The sequence below is a fragment of the Lissotriton vulgaris genome, chromosome 4_1 (assembly GCF_964263255.1).
Source record: "Lissotriton vulgaris chromosome 4_1, aLisVul1.2, whole genome shotgun sequence".
Taxonomy (NCBI): Eukaryota; Metazoa; Chordata; class Amphibia; order Caudata; family Salamandridae; genus Lissotriton; species Lissotriton vulgaris.
In genome coordinates this window covers 1,381,325,769-1,381,341,189 of record NC_141691.1, presented here as the reverse complement: position 1 = coordinate 1,381,341,189, position 15,421 = coordinate 1,381,325,769, and the positions used below count along the sequence as shown (strand labels likewise).

The following is a 15,421-nucleotide window of genomic DNA, read 5'->3' as shown; positions in this document are numbered from 1 at the left end:
ACTGGTGCTCATGGAAAGTGCTCCGATACCTTCAGGTTGAGTTTGCGCTATATAAAACTCAAAAATATTGAACTGATGAGACTATTATTTTGCCATGACTAAATGTCGTGCTTTTGTTAACCAGCAGGTGAAGCTGGACTTGTCAGACATACTTGCAAGGGGGTGGGCACTGGTTTCAGACATCGGACTATCTTTGACTAAAGAATGTAGGGAGTGGGCACAGAGAAAGCTGCCTTATCTGTGGAAGGAATGATGGAGGTTTTGTACCTGAAGACAAAGAAAAATAATTTGTTGTAAGCAAATTGTGGAATTCGTGCTTTTAAGTTTCTGATAGAGTGTGGCCTTGCAGCATGACGTAGACGGTTACTCAGCCTTTTCAAAGCATCTAGTAAGCTGAAACACTGGCAATTGCTCCCTGTGTGTGTTTCCAACTGCAGCTAGGGCAATAAATGTACTCTTTCGTTGTATACCACATTCATGTGCGGACTGTTTATTCTCTTTCAGATAATTTGTGCTTTATCACTGCAACGGGTCTCATAGTTGTGACAATCACGTTGGTTCAACATCACATTTAGCATTTGTGAGAGTTTACTGAAATAATAACGCCATGTCAAGTATTCAAGTTCCAACAAGACAAAACGTATATTTTTTTTAAACACAAACCGAAAAAATATATAAGTGCTTGTGGCAGTTACTTGGTAAATGTCTGTACATTGCCTTCAGTGGGCCACAGAACATGTGGCAGACAAAATTAAAGAAGAGGCACTGGGGTAAAACCTATCCTTTGATTTTGTCACTGCCAGTACAACAACTAGTTAAATAAGTGGGCTCCCTGGAACAATATTTTGAGATATTTCATAAGACGATCATGTAGAGAAAGTATCCACTACAAATTGACAGCCATCTGCCAGACATCAAAATAAATTCAAATGTTTTCAATTGAAAAATCTTTAAGTTCTAATGCTTACCGATTTCCATGTGCTGACGTTCCTCTCCACAAATGTGAAGATTTTATCACACTGATCCAGAGGCAGACAATCCAGAACATCTCCAAGGAGGACGAAAGGGGTAGAAGCTGTGACAATACCTTGAAGGGAGCAGATTTAATGCTATTAATAAACGAATAAATGTTCTGATACAGTTCCAAGATTACCACTTCATCTACCCAAAAGAAATCATGACTAACACAAAAAAAGGAGTAGGATTTTCTAAATGAAGACCACCAGTGAGAAAAAATACCATTAAAGGGGTCTCCAACCGGTAGCTTGTGAGCTTATGTGGCTCTCCAGGTACCTTCGAGTAACTCACCTGTGTGCAGCCCAGATTATTAAATTAGAAAGCTTTTGCTTGGTTGAGTTAATATACATATAACAAAATTGAAATTATATAACAGTAATAATATTAGTAGTTCTCAATGTGTTTCATTAAACATAAGTAGCTCTCAGCACGGAAAAGGTTGGAGACCCTTGGCTAAACACACTAGTCATATGTATAGCAATTGGTAGCCATTGTCTTTGAAGGACAAACAAGATGGGCAGCACAATAGAGCTTTTATGCAACACAAACTCTTATTTTGTCTACCCGATGAATCCTACTTGCAACTCTCCAGGTAAAGATGATCATGAAATCTTTGCTTTTCTAAACGCCGATTAACCCATATTATTGAGAAAGACCAGCAAATTTCTACAGAATACACTTTAAAGTTCCACATCAAAAACTCACTAATGACACAGAGGAGAATATATTGATGCAAACAATAGAACGGTCATTGATGGGTTAACAATTAACATTCTAATGGTTAATTGATCATTTGAAAAATGTTGTCCCATTTGAAAATGATCCTTAAGGTACAACTCTACTTTTGAGACTTCGGTTAACCCTAATCAGGAGTCTACCAGGTACCAGGATTGGCTCCTGGACGCACTTAGTATGGCTGTACCCATCAAATTAATTTTTCCTAATCGTTCCACTAAGTCTGCGAGATGGTTTTCGGAGGAACTCAGACTGCAGAGGCAGCACTGCAGGAACCTCGAGAGACATTGGCGAAAACATTACAACCTTCATGATAAATGCTATTGCTACAGCCATATACAAGCGTGCCATAATCTCTCATAAAAGGGCCTACTATCTATCCCAAATAGAGCTTGCACAAAACTCTTCCAGAAAACTGTTCCAAACAGTTAACCCCTTATCGACTCCCCCATCAGTTTCAGCTATTGAGCCATCTCAAGACCTCTAATTCTTTAGCAGATTACTTCACTAGCAAAGTCACTAATATCTATGCAACTTTTTCTTCATTAACCCATTCTCAAGGTTTGGACCCTCGACCTATTCCTACACCAGCTGCTGGTCCAACCTTCTCTCTGTTTCATCCCGTCTTAGCCGATACGATCAATAAATACATAGTAACCATTTACTTCAGGCTCCCCGCTAGACCCTTGTCCACCATCGGTACTTAATCTGCTTAGTGGGAGTATCACGTCTCCTCTTACTGAAGTCTGTAATTCTATGTTTCTCACGGGTGAGTACCCAGAGATATGGAAAAAAAACAATAATTAAACCTTTGTTAAAAAAAACGTCACTGGACCCTCTAGAACTAGCCAGTTACAGACCCATAGCCTGCCTTCCTTTCCCAGCAAAAATGTTCGAATCGCTTATGAACCATCAGCTTTCGGAATTTATTGATCAACATCACCTGCTGGATGATACCCAGTTTGGGTTTAGACAAGGCCATGGGACAGAAACGGCACTGATAAAGGCGGCTGATGAGATCAGAACCATTCTTGACCATAGTGGGGTGGCGGCACTCATACTGCTAGATCTCCCCGCCGCCTTTGACACGGTCGATCATTCCATCCTGATCGACCGTGTCTCAACACTGGGGGTCAACCATCTAGCCAGAGATCTCATAGCCTCTTTTCTGGCCAATCGCTCCCAATCTGTGAAACTGGGCACTTTCTACTCGCCCACATCCACGTTGCCGTGTGGAGTGCCCCAGGGATCATCGCTAAGTCCTACACTATTTAACATCTATGTGTCGGACTTGGCGAGGGTCATTAAATCATATGGGCTGAGTTTAACTACCAATGCAGATGACACCCAACTGGTGTTGGCTGTTCATAAGAATGGACTGGCAGTTGCATCGAGATTCCAGGAGGCTATGCTAGCCATAGGCTCCTGGATGTCGATGAACTGCTTAAAATTAAACTCGGACAAGACAGAGGTGATGACTTTTGGCAACTTGTCTCCGGTATGGCCAGACAGCTGGTGGCACACTGACTTTGGCCCCCCGTCAGTACCGGTCGCCAAGGTCAGAAATCTTGGGGTCATATTTGACACCAAATTAACATTTCTCCATCATATTAATACTGTGATCTCAGCCTCTTTTTTCATTCTCAGAAAAATTAAAAAATTACTCCCCTATCTACCTCCAGCTGCAGGAAAAACTTTGATAACAACTCTAATATTCTCAAAAATGGACTACTGCAATGCCCTCCTGCTAAATGCCCAACAGCAGTTATTGGACAAATTGCAATCGGTCCAAAATGAGGCGGCAAGGGTACTACTTTCCATTCCCAAATACCACTCTGTTTCTGCGGCCATACGTAAACTGCATTGGCTTCGAGTCAGAAGCCGCATAAAATTCAAGGCCCTCTGTATTGCGTATAAGGCCATCCACAACTCGGGCCCTCAATTTCTAATAAAGGCCTTCAAGATCTATACCCCCAGCAGGTCTCTCCGCTCGGCATCCAACTACCTTCTTCCTCTCCCTCGCACTAGAACTGTTGCTTGGGGAGATAGACGCTTTCTAGTAGCTACAGCGAGGCTTTGGAATACTCTCCCTCTTACCATCAAGACCAGTCCAACTCTTAATTTTCCAAAAACAACTGAAAACGTGGCTCTTTAATCAATAATTCCATTCTGCATTAAACTTATCAATGTATAATCCTTTGCGCCGAGACACCTTCGGGTATTTGTGCGCAATACAAATCTAATAAACATAAACAAACATCATTTGCCCAAATCATAACTATACACTGGTGTGCATTATATCTTCCGGCACATGTGGTGTTGTCTTCTGCAACCAATTTGCAATTCTCACAGATCTTGGAGGAACGCATTTGCCTTGGTCTGGAAAAGTGATGGAGGAGTAGTAGTTGAAAAGGAAGATGTGTAATGCACATAACCTTTAGGTGGAAGAATTTAGACACTTCCGTCCCAAAAAGAACCCCACCAACTCTAGTGACCACTTTCCCACCCCCTTCTTATGGCAACTCCTGCATTATTACCTCCTCCCCCTAACCATAATCCATTCAGCGTTTTAACTAGGTGGCCGTTCAATATGGCAAACACACACAAATTGTTCCACATTACTTCTGGTCTGTGCGATTAAATTATTCATCTTCTATGATAGAATACCTACTGGCATAAGGTAGTGAGGGTACTTAAGTCATAAGTTCTCGATACTCAGTCAAGGAGGTAGCACAGGATGTAGTTCAAAGAGGCAAAGTTATTGGCCGGGGTACCAACCATCACCATTATTTAAAAGCCAGGAGGTGCCACAAGCGGTGTATGAAGGCTTGCATGATCGCCCTCATACCGGTTTCAGGGACATTCTGCATACTTGTTTATCGAATATATAGGAATTGATGAGAAATCAATTTCTGTTGCTCAACGCCTTCAAGGGTACGTGCTGATCCAGGATTATAGCTAACTTTGGAACACCCCCCCCCCCTCTTTCTTTGGCTTGCCTCCCAACCTCCAGTCTTTAAGGTTAATATCAGGACATAGACATAGGCCAAGGGTCATGATAAAGCAGCAGTACTGTCCTTAGGTTATTTTCAGATGAAAAGTGTCATGCAAAGTTTACCTTTCATCTCCCCCCCCTTCTCCCACATCTGAGGGTATTGGCGGGGAGTACTGGGACTCTCTAAAGAGCAGACTACACTGCATGCTTTCTAGCCAGGCCTGCTTGCACCATTTACAAAATACAAGGAGTCCAAAACAAGGCAGTCTGACTGGTGCATAAGTTTTGGAAACCCAACCAGGTCTCTGATAAGCCTACACTAGTTTCATCTAGCCTAAAGAATCCAGTTCATGGACTTTTGCCTTGCACTCAGAGCTTACCTTAGATATGGCCCGGATGAGGCGGGCATTGTGGTGGTAATTATATTTTTTCATTCTTGGCATGGCAGTGAAAAAAGTTACCTTGAGAGATCTAGTAAAAATCGAATGAGCTACCACTGTCAGTTTGCCAGTTACCAATGCCTCATCTATATGCTGGTCCACTCTAGAGAATGATGGGAATACCTATCATACCACAGGCACCTCAACTCCAGACTGACTTCTTGGTAAGGAAATACCCTATATATAATCAAGTACTGTCAGGACTAACCGATGCAAGCTCTGTAAATCGGACCAGATTATAAGATTTGCCAGTAGATTCAATAAAGAACTGTAAGGAATGCCAGACCAAGAACAATGAACAGTCAGAGGAATCCTTGGGAAGCTGTGCAGCACGGGGAAAGATACAAATCAGACTAGCTTGCTTGATAGGTGAAGCTAGTCTAAAGACTGGCACAGCAATTATGACTTGTAGACTTACTGATGGCTTAAGACTAAAAAAATATGGTAAGCTGACAGATGGGCCAGTCTCATGTGACAAATGGAAGGCTTGGGAATACCACCAAGCATGCAGTGAAGAAATAGTCACATAAAAATAACCATTCAAAAGAATTCACCCGGTGGGAAAAAAAGGAGCCCGCAAAAAGGAAGACCAGGAGCAAACCACAGCAGAGCTAGTGGCTGGGAAAACAGCACCAGAATTTCTGAAAAGGCTTACATAGGTGCGAAGGGGTATTATAAGAAGGGGAATTCTTTTTTGTTTCAAAACGTTTTTTATTAATATTCAGCAGAGAGAGCAAAAGAAGATTGCAAACACATCATGACATTCCATGCACTGCTATGTAGACATTTTAAGGCATCTCAATAAAGCAAACAACAACATCACCCGATGAGCCCCATATGATCCTAATTAATGGTAAAGTAGCAGTCCCGAGCTGTCCGGTGTCCCCGCCTCGCATATAGCGGACTGATCATGCCAGCGGTACACCACTACAACAGTTAAACTCGCGTCCATGGCTGGGGTCATAGAACGTCAATCGCGGAGGAGTGGCGCTATGGTGCTACATGGCCAAAAACACCTGCAAGTAATATAGCACTCCGGTTCCAATAGACATGTCTAAAGGGAGTGCAGTACAGTGATGCATCCATACACTACAAATCATGAATTAAAGATGCAATAGAAAAACCAAGCGGAAAAGCGAGCAAAGACCTAACCAGAGTGCAGAGATAAAGAGAGGGATGGTGATAAAGGGGAGAAAAGGGACAACGATAGGCGGGGGGAGAAGGAGGACCACTCTGAGGAAACCCACAGGGCCAATCACACCATGGGGGACCATTACTCTAGCACTAGCCAACAGAGTCTCTGAGAGTGCGAGATAAGGCGGGCTGTGAGTGACAATAGGGGAATTCTTTTATAGTGTACTCAATCATTTCATTGTGGCCTCATATTGCCCTAGAATGTTCAGACTGAAGATACTAGGAGAAAGCTAAGGCAACCCACGCAGGAATCGAAGATGGCTTCTGGATCAGACCAGCAAGATCTGATGGGCTTCTCCTTTACAGGGAAGCAAGGGCCAGCCTGGAGCAACCAGGCCAGCAACGGGCAAGTGACTGGACAGACACGTTGAGCAGGAAAATGCAAAAGGGCCCCAAGCGGCACTCGGGGAGTGTGGAGGGCTGGTCTTTGGTGCAGATGATGCTCGGGGCTGGGGCTTCTCAGTCCCCAATGCACAACTTCGAGGGTGCCTCAGAAGCTGCACGGAAAGCAATTTGCTGGCTTTCCAAGATGGCCGGTCCCACGTCTTGCGTCGCCTCCACGGGTCTCAGCTTTGCTGTGGCTGTGGATCGGGCTGAAGGAAGTCTGGAAGTCCGGGTCTTGTCAGGCTCTGTGTTCGGGCTCCGGCGGGAGCGACGACAAAGCAAACCGTTGATCGCTTGATGGTGCCTGCTTGTGCAGGGTGGTCACTCCTTGACCACAAGGGAGATTCTTCAGTCTTCTATCTTCTAGTAGAACGTCGAAGGTCCAGAGTTTCGTTTCAAGTTTGTCAGGATAAATCTAAAGTCTCTAGACTCAGGTCCTACCTATATACTAATCTAAGGGGCTGGATTACCTACTAGGTCCCTCCTATGGGTGGGACCAGGGAAGGGAGTGATTACACCCTTTTCCCATTGTCCAGTTTCGCGCCAGAGCTGGGGCTGGAGTGCCCCAGCAACTGGTTTGAACCGGGCTATGCATGGGACACCTTGTGTGCCACAGGCAGTGTCTCATTTCATTCAGCCCTCCCTGCCCCAATACACTATGGCCTGTCTGGGGCGGTGCTAGCACCTCCCAAGACAGGAAACCTATTGTCCAAGCCTCCCTCGCTGGAAGGACTCCCAGCAGCAGGAGGTCAGACTTGTGTCTGTGACAGCAGCAACCATTTTGTGATGCTGAGGCTCTGGTTAACTTTAACCGGGTTTAGTGGGAACAACATGTCTTCTCCGTCTAGAAGGGTGGAATACTACCCCCGTCGCCAGAACTGGTGAGGGGGTCGTATTCCAAAGTGTATGACACCTTACACTACATGTTTTGATAAAGCCAAACCAAAGTTAGCATTCAACAGTGAGGATTATAATGCACTTAAGAGTATATGGTATGGCTATATCATAGAACAGCTACAAGGACATGGTTCTGAAAGCTGCAGACAGGCTCAGCTCATGCTAGAGCCTCATCTCACATAGAACCAAGCACTCTGCCTCCAGGATTGTTAAGGCCAGCCATAGAGTGAATTATAGGTATTTATGTGTCTATATGTAAAGGTAGGTATAGGGATACTACACCTAAGCAAGGGGTGATTACACGACCTTGCCCCAGCTGAGTGATCAGCCAGTTGTGTCAATGTGAGTGGCCAGCCAGGGGTGGCATAATGCATGCTGCAGCCCCTGGAAGGCCTTGGGTGCACCTATGCCCTGGGTACCTATAGTACACTGTACAGGGGCTCATAAGGTGACCCAATGTCCAATTGGTAATGTACCTAAAGTACATTGTATTGAATTTAGAGAGAGCACAGCTGGGCTGTGGGTCTGATAGCAGGCCCACAGCCACATTAAGTCGAAAACCAGTAAAGCAAAAAGCAAAAAGTGGGGTGACCATAGGAAAGCACACCCTACTCTTTGACAGGCACATCCCTTGAGGTGCTCGGACACGTGGGGACACCTTTGATCCACATCTCCTTGTGCTGTGCGCATCGGTTGCAGCGTAGTCTTTTGTGTTGGATCCGGTGCTGGAGTTTCTCGCGTTTGGAAGGGGCCTGCAGCAAAAAGCTGCAGGTGGGGAGGAGCTACGCGCCGATCCAAGATGGACGCGTGAGCACAGGGCTCCCGAGACCCTTTCCACCTCCCGCATTTATCCTGCCACATATTCTGATTTTGACGACGGGTTCTATCAGCTGATGCCCTGCTGACATGATATCTTTTTTCAGAAATTGATTTGGCCTCTGGGAACCGGACTCTCTGCATCTTGGAACTTTGTGGCCTACACCGACGAATCTCCGCGGCCTCGAGTCTTCGAAGTACCCAGGTGGCAATTGAACAACAACGGTCATTGAGATCTTTCCGTCGCCCCTGAGGTACTTTCGGTTTCGTTTTTGGTCATCATCCACTGCGACTCGCTGTCTGTTGTGACTGCTGGCCTGTGCCCTGCTGCTGGCACCGCACCTCTTCTTCTTTTGCCCTCATCCCTGACTTTACTGGTCGGTTCTGCGTAGAGCCATTCTTACCAGGTCTCGAACGGCCCAACTGGGCTCGCTACCCAACATGGCGTGCAGGTCGGAGAGTGAGAAGAGGGCCACCAGGGGTGCATTCCGAGGGGGTGTTGCCCAATCCAATACTATTGATCGCTTCGCCCGCCCAAAGGGATCCCCTGGTTGAGCGGGTAAAGTCTTGGATGAGACTGGGGATGGCTCTCCTGTAACGGAAGACTTGACATTGCGGGATGTCATGGGCGCCATTGCCAGTGTGAAGACCTCGATGGGTCAGCAATATGAGACCCTGGCTTCAAAGATAGACACTGTGGCGATTGAAGTCAACCTTATCAGAACGGACCTCGCAAAGACCAACGAGCGGGTCAAGTCACTGGACATTAAGACCGCAAGTCTCACGACGGATGTTTCTGATCTACAGGCGGAGGTTCGTAGTCTACGATCATCAAATGACTCGTTTGCCCGTCGGCTGGACGACTTCGAAAGCCGGGCCAGGCGCAACAACGTTCGCATTATTGGTGTCCCGGAAAATTCCTCGGAGCTCGCCACGGATCTATTGGTGGAGGACCTTGTGCTGCATCATCTCGTGCCTAAGGGACTCAGCAACTCTTTTACCGTGGAGCGTGCCCACAGAGTACCAGGTGGTAGGCCTAAACTGGGCGCCGCACCAAAACGTATTATAGCCAGGATCTTTAATTTTCGGGACAGAGACGCTATCCTGCAAGCATCACGCACCAATGGACCCACTAAATTTGACAATGCGTCGATCAGTTTTTATCCAGACTTTACGCAAGCGGTGCAAAACAACGCATGAGCTTCACCGGTGTGAAAAGGCGCCTCAGAGACATGGCACTAAAGTACGTCATGCTGTTCCCGGCTCGCTTGAAGATTGAATACGAGGAGCGTGCGCTCTTCTTTGATCGCCCGGAGGTTGCCAGTGACTGGCTTGATACTTTGCCGGCACACCGTGATCGACGGGAACAATCGAAGGGAGCTGAAGGTGGCCTGGAGGAACGGGTGGAGTGAGTCCCTGCCGGTGTGCCACCTATATGGACTGACAGCGGGGGTTTGACTATTCCTATGTGCATGAACGGTTGATTACCCGGGGGTGGGAGGGCTCGGGATTCTTCCTCCTCTAAGGGGTCTTTCTCTCTCTTTTCGTAGACTAGTTTAATGGGGCGACAGGCGGTATGCACCTGTTACAACGCAATTTTTACTCCGCACTACCACTACAACGCAGGCATTACAACGCATACCGTTACAACGCATTGCGCTGGGGGGCGCTCTAGGATAAGAGGTAAGTTTAATTTACTATCCAACACCTTCCCTAGGGTCCACGGGGACTGGAGTTAGAATAGTAAATTATACTTACCACTATCCAGCACCCCAAAGCGCTATGCGTTGTAGCGGTATGCGTTGTAAAAACCGCGTTGTAATGGTATGCGGAGTAAAAGTATGCGTTGTAACGACATACATCCGCGACAGGCACACTGCAAGTTGGGGTGGCTTTCGGGTCTAACGCAGGGGTGCAGGGTGGGGGGGGGGGGGGGGGGTTCTAGGGGTTTTCCTGGGGGTGGGGGGGGGGGCTTTTGTTTTTTTTGTTTGTTCCGAGGTTCTCTTTCGCTGCACTCTTTGACCACTGTGCCTGTTTCTTTATGGGGGGAGCACAGCTCAAGTTTCTGGAATGGGGGGTAGGGGGCTGCGGGTGCTGAGTTGGAATGTTAATGGTCTGGGTGATAGGATCAAGCGGGGGATTGTTTTACAGTATCTGAAACGTCTTTCACCTGATATAGTGTTACTGCAGGAGACACATCTGATAGGGATGCTTGCCAGGCACTGAATAGAAGGGGATACCGTTTGGTGGCACATTCAGGATTCACTACTGGGTCTAGGGGGGCCGGTGTCCTGGTCCGGAGTTCCCTCCCCTTGGAGATAGATGATACTGTGTTAGATGATAGAGGCCGGTACGCGGCCATTACTGGTCGCTGGGAGGGGAAGACGATCTTTGTTCTTTCTGTGTATGTCCCACCGGGTTTACAGTCCGTCACGTTTTCCGATCTGGGTACAGTGGTATTGAATTTCCCTCTGGGCATGTTGGTGGTTGGTGGGGACTTTAACTCAGTTGTTTGTGGTAGCGAGGATCGTAACCCCCCCCCCCCCGGACTCTTTTAAGATCACAGTTATGGATGAGCAACTTCCTGGATGCGCTGGGTTTAGTGGATTGCTGGAGGCACCTGCCCCCTGGGCAGGCACAATATACCTTCTATTCGGGAGCGCATGGGAGTCTCTCGAGGCTCGATTATATCCTGGTGCCAGCGGTGCAGATGGTCTCTGTGAGGGAAATTCGACATTTTGCTCGGGGGATCTCGGATCACTCTCCTGTCTGGCTTACAATTGATGTACAACTGGGAGCTGAGGGCAGGGTTGCCCCAATTAACCCCTGGCACCTACGCAACCCGAAAACCAGGGCTGAGGTGGTCAAATGTATGGAGCATTATTTTGCAGAGAATGTTGGGTCTGTGTCCTCTTCGGTCTCCCTGTGGGGGGCCTATAAGACAGTTGTCCGGGGTCAAGCCCTTTCCCTGATTGCTAGCGCGAGGAAAAGTAAGAATGAGGAAGTGGTGAGATTGGAGACTGAAATCACGGCTCTGGAAGAAGAGTTGGAATCTGGGGTTACACCCGAGGGTTTGCATGTTTTGGCCCTTAAACAGGCCGATTATAGAGCGCTGGTAACTGATGCGGCAAGGATGATGAGTCGTGAGCAGCAGGGGCGCTTGTATGATGTTGGTGATCAGGCCGGGAAGTTGATTGCGTGGCTGGATAAGAGAGAGAGGTTGAATCGTGTGGTGCCTGTTGTGGTAAGAGAGGACGGTAAACGGGTTGTGGACCCAGATGAGATAGTCGCAGTGTTTGCTAAGCACTTTCAGAAGGTCTACGCGCCGGTCTCGGACAGGCCGGAGGAGGATTCACATTTGCTACTTAGGGATATCGCGCTGCCTAGCCTTTCGGAGTCGGATAGGGAGCTTATGGAGGTGGATTTTTCTGCTGATGAAATAGCACTTGCTATCCGCTCCTTTCGCTCAGGGAAGGCCTCTGGCCCGAATGGTATCCCGGTAGAGCTGTACAAATTGTGTCCAGACAAGATGGCGCCTCACCTTCGCCAAATGTTTTTGGAATCGCGAGTTCTTCCCCGGGATCAGAGATTGGCGTCCATTGTCGTCATTCACAAAGATGGGAAGCCTCGCGATCAATGTTCGTCATATAGGCCGATCTCGCTTCTGAACGTCGAGCCCAAAATTTTGGCGAAACTTTTGGCGAATCGTTTGATTACGGTGATCAGTGATTTGATACACCCTGATCAGTCGGGGTTCATTCCTCATCGGAATACCGCTCTCAATCTTCGCCACCTTCATGGTGTGCTGGCAAGGGCGGGGTCACTTCGTGAGCCGGCCATCTTGGTCTCTTTGGATGACTCGATGGCCTTCGACGCGATAGAATGGCCGTATTTGTGGGCAGCCCTCGCAAAATTCGGTTTCGGTCCTAATTTTATTGGCTGGGTCAAACTTCTTTATGAACAACCACTGGCCCAAGTGGTGGTCAATGGTAGGGCCTCGGAGCCTTTCGTCCTAGGAAGAGGCACACGACAGGGCTGCCCGTTATCGCCGCTCCTCTTCGCGCTTGCTCTTGAGCCCCTTGCCGCGTAGCTTCGGTGGGAGCCGTCGCTTAAAGGCATTAGTTGGTCCTCTGACTTTGAGGACCGTATATCGTTATACGCTGATGATATTCTGTTATACATTACTTCCCCTCGTAAGTCACTAGGAGTGTTGTTTGATGTGTTGCGCTCCTTTGGGAGGAACTCGGGTTTAGCTATTAATTGGGCTAAGTCCTGCATTTACCCGCTCACTGAAGAACTGCCCCTGTTGCCCCGTGTCTGTCCAATACCGGTATCGCGCGACGGCTTTAAATACTTGGGGATTTATATTTCCTTGGACTCAGCCGTACGGTATGATAGCAATCTGCTTCCGCCACCCCGCCGGCTTCGGTCGGACGTCGCAGAGTGGTGCGGTTTATCGCTGTCCCCGGTTGGGAGAGCGGCCCTGTTTAAGATGATGTCCCTCTCTCGATTTCTGTACGCTCTCCAAAACACGCTTGACTTGGTGCCTGCTGGTTATTTCCGGGAGATCGAGGGCCTCCAGAGGAAGCTGGTATGGGGCGGGCGACCTCGCATTGCACTTGCGAAATTTACTTTGCCCTGGTACGACGGTGGTATAGCGTTGCCCGATATAAAACGGTACTACTGGGCAACGCAACTGAGTGCGGTCAACCACGCAATGTATGGTCCGGTTTCAATCCGGCATTCGAGATGGATAAATGGCAGCTGCCGGGAGGAGACTATAATAGGGCGCTCTACTCTAGATCGGCGGGGAAAAATCTTACCGGTCCCACTGGGGTTGCGGTACGAGTGTGGGGCGCTGCGACTGCTGCCACGGGATGGACAGATAGGCTGACCAGAGCCACTCCGCTTTATGCGGCGGAGAGACTGGGCTGTCTTTGGACGACGAAGGGATTTGACAAATGGGATCTTATTGGCATTAGTAGGGTAGGAGACCTCTGGGTCAAGGATAGGATCAAAAGCTTCGTGGAACTTCAACAAGAGTACAAACTGGGAGATAAAGAGCACTTCCGGTATATGCAGGTTCGTCATGCACTTGAATCCGTCTTCCCGGCCGGTACCGCTATCCCAGAGTCCTCTGCCCTGGAAGACAGAGTGCTTGACGGGTATGTCCCTGATAGTACCATCTCCCTCATTTATAATAAGCTCATCAATGACCGCTCGGATCTTCTTGTACAGCTTCGTGGGGCCTGGACTGGTGACGGGCTGGAGCTGGATGACGAAGATTGGCAGGCCGCGGTATCATCCCCTAAGGAAGTCACGATTCCGGCGCGTCTCCGGCTGGTGCAATTGAAGATTTTACACCGCGTGTATGTCACGGGTCCACGCCTGATGCATATGGGTTACTCTATGGATGGGTTGTGTAGGCGCGGCTGCGGTATGCTTGCTACTTTTCTTCATATTTTGTGGGAATGTCCGGACTTAGTGGTGTTTTGGAGACGAGTGCATGAGGTTATGGAAGAGGTTACGGGTGTTTCGTTATTGCCCGAGGCCAGAAGGTGCCTGTTGAACGTGTGGGAGCCGAATGATTATAGCGTAGCGCAGACACAATGGGCCACCCTCGGCAACATGATAGCGAAAAGAGACATAGCCCAGCTGTGGGGGTCTCAAAGGGCACCTCTGGTTTCAACCTGGAAGGAAAACATGGATTGGTGCATGTTCAGAGAAAAAACTGTGTACATCGCCCGTGGAAGACCTAAGAAATGGGGGAGGATATGGGGTCAATGGAACTCATATCGTGGAGAGATTTGCACCACCCCGTTTGTAGAAACCAATGATATTCCTCTGTCCCCATGACCGGGCATTCCATACGTCTATAGCATATTGTATTTTACCTGCTTGTTCGCTCCCGACCCCTTCCTTCCCTCCTCGTGTTTCCATATCCTTTTTCACATCAGCCTTTATCTGGGTCGCTCACCCTGCTATCTGAGACAGCCACATACATTATAAATGTCACCTCGGAATTTTGTTGTTATGTTTGTTTTTCAAAAAATATAAAATGTGAAACCTTTCATTTATCCTCCTATCATCACAGGACCATCGTGTGGGCATATTATATCGCTGCCGAACCCCCGGGTTGTCGGCTGATGAGCTGTGTATTATTTTTGATTTCGATATTTACTGCTACTGGCCGGCCCCTGTGGTTGTAGGTCTGTATTTGTATTACTTTTTCGAAATAAAGGTTTTCAAAAAAAAATAAAAATAAAAAAAATAAAAAAGGCTGCAGGTGGCAACTGGAAGTCTAATCTGGGAAAACCCAAGGATGGGCTTAGCTCTTGTGGGCCTGAGGACCCCACTGGCATAGTTGCCTCCCTTGGACTTGGGCTCTGGAGATCCGGGTTCATAGTTGCTTTGAGGCTTTGGTCTCAGGCTCACTACTCGTCTTTGGTTCTGCTGCAGAGGGGCAACCAGAACAACGGGGCCACTTTTGAGGTGGGTTTCACTGTCCCTGAATTCCCTAGACATCTAGGACGGTTTCTCCCGGAGTTGGTGTCTGGACTGGACTGCTGCAAGGGGTCCCGTAGCCCAGGTATTGGTGATGTGTAGTTCCAGTCAGTCATGGTACCCCCACACTTGGAGGCAGGGTGGATCTGACCTATAGAAGCACTTTTACCTCTTCCTGCGGTGGGAGGCTGGACAGGACCAGTCAGCCAGAACACCAGAAGGCTGGTAGGTTTCAGGGGGTATCTCCAAGATACCCTCTGGGTGCATGTAGTACTAAATCCAACCCACTGTGGGCTTATTAATGAGAGGTGTTTGATACCAAACACTATAAGTTTCAGAGAAGCCAATAAGTAGCTGGGAAACTCGTTTGACAAGTGCGAGTAAATACTTTAAGATGGCTTGCATGTTCACTTGTACTGTCAGTAATTGAACTGGCCAG

The 15,421-nt window shown here is 47.9% G+C and overlaps 1 protein-coding gene across 2 annotated transcripts in view; it reads right to left on the bottom strand.

Annotated features, from left to right (window-relative positions):
- The window catches only part of THOC1 (THO complex subunit 1), a 449,280-nt gene that overhangs the window by 374,157 nt on the left and 59,702 nt on the right, over window positions 1-15,421 (bottom strand). For both annotated transcript variants that reach the window (XM_086965617.1, XM_086965619.1), the window contains exon 5: window positions 969-1,087. In XM_086965617.1, coding sequence (XP_086821743.1) covers window positions 969-1,087 — 119 coding nt within the window. The remainder of the gene's footprint in view (window positions 1-968; window positions 1,088-15,421) is intronic.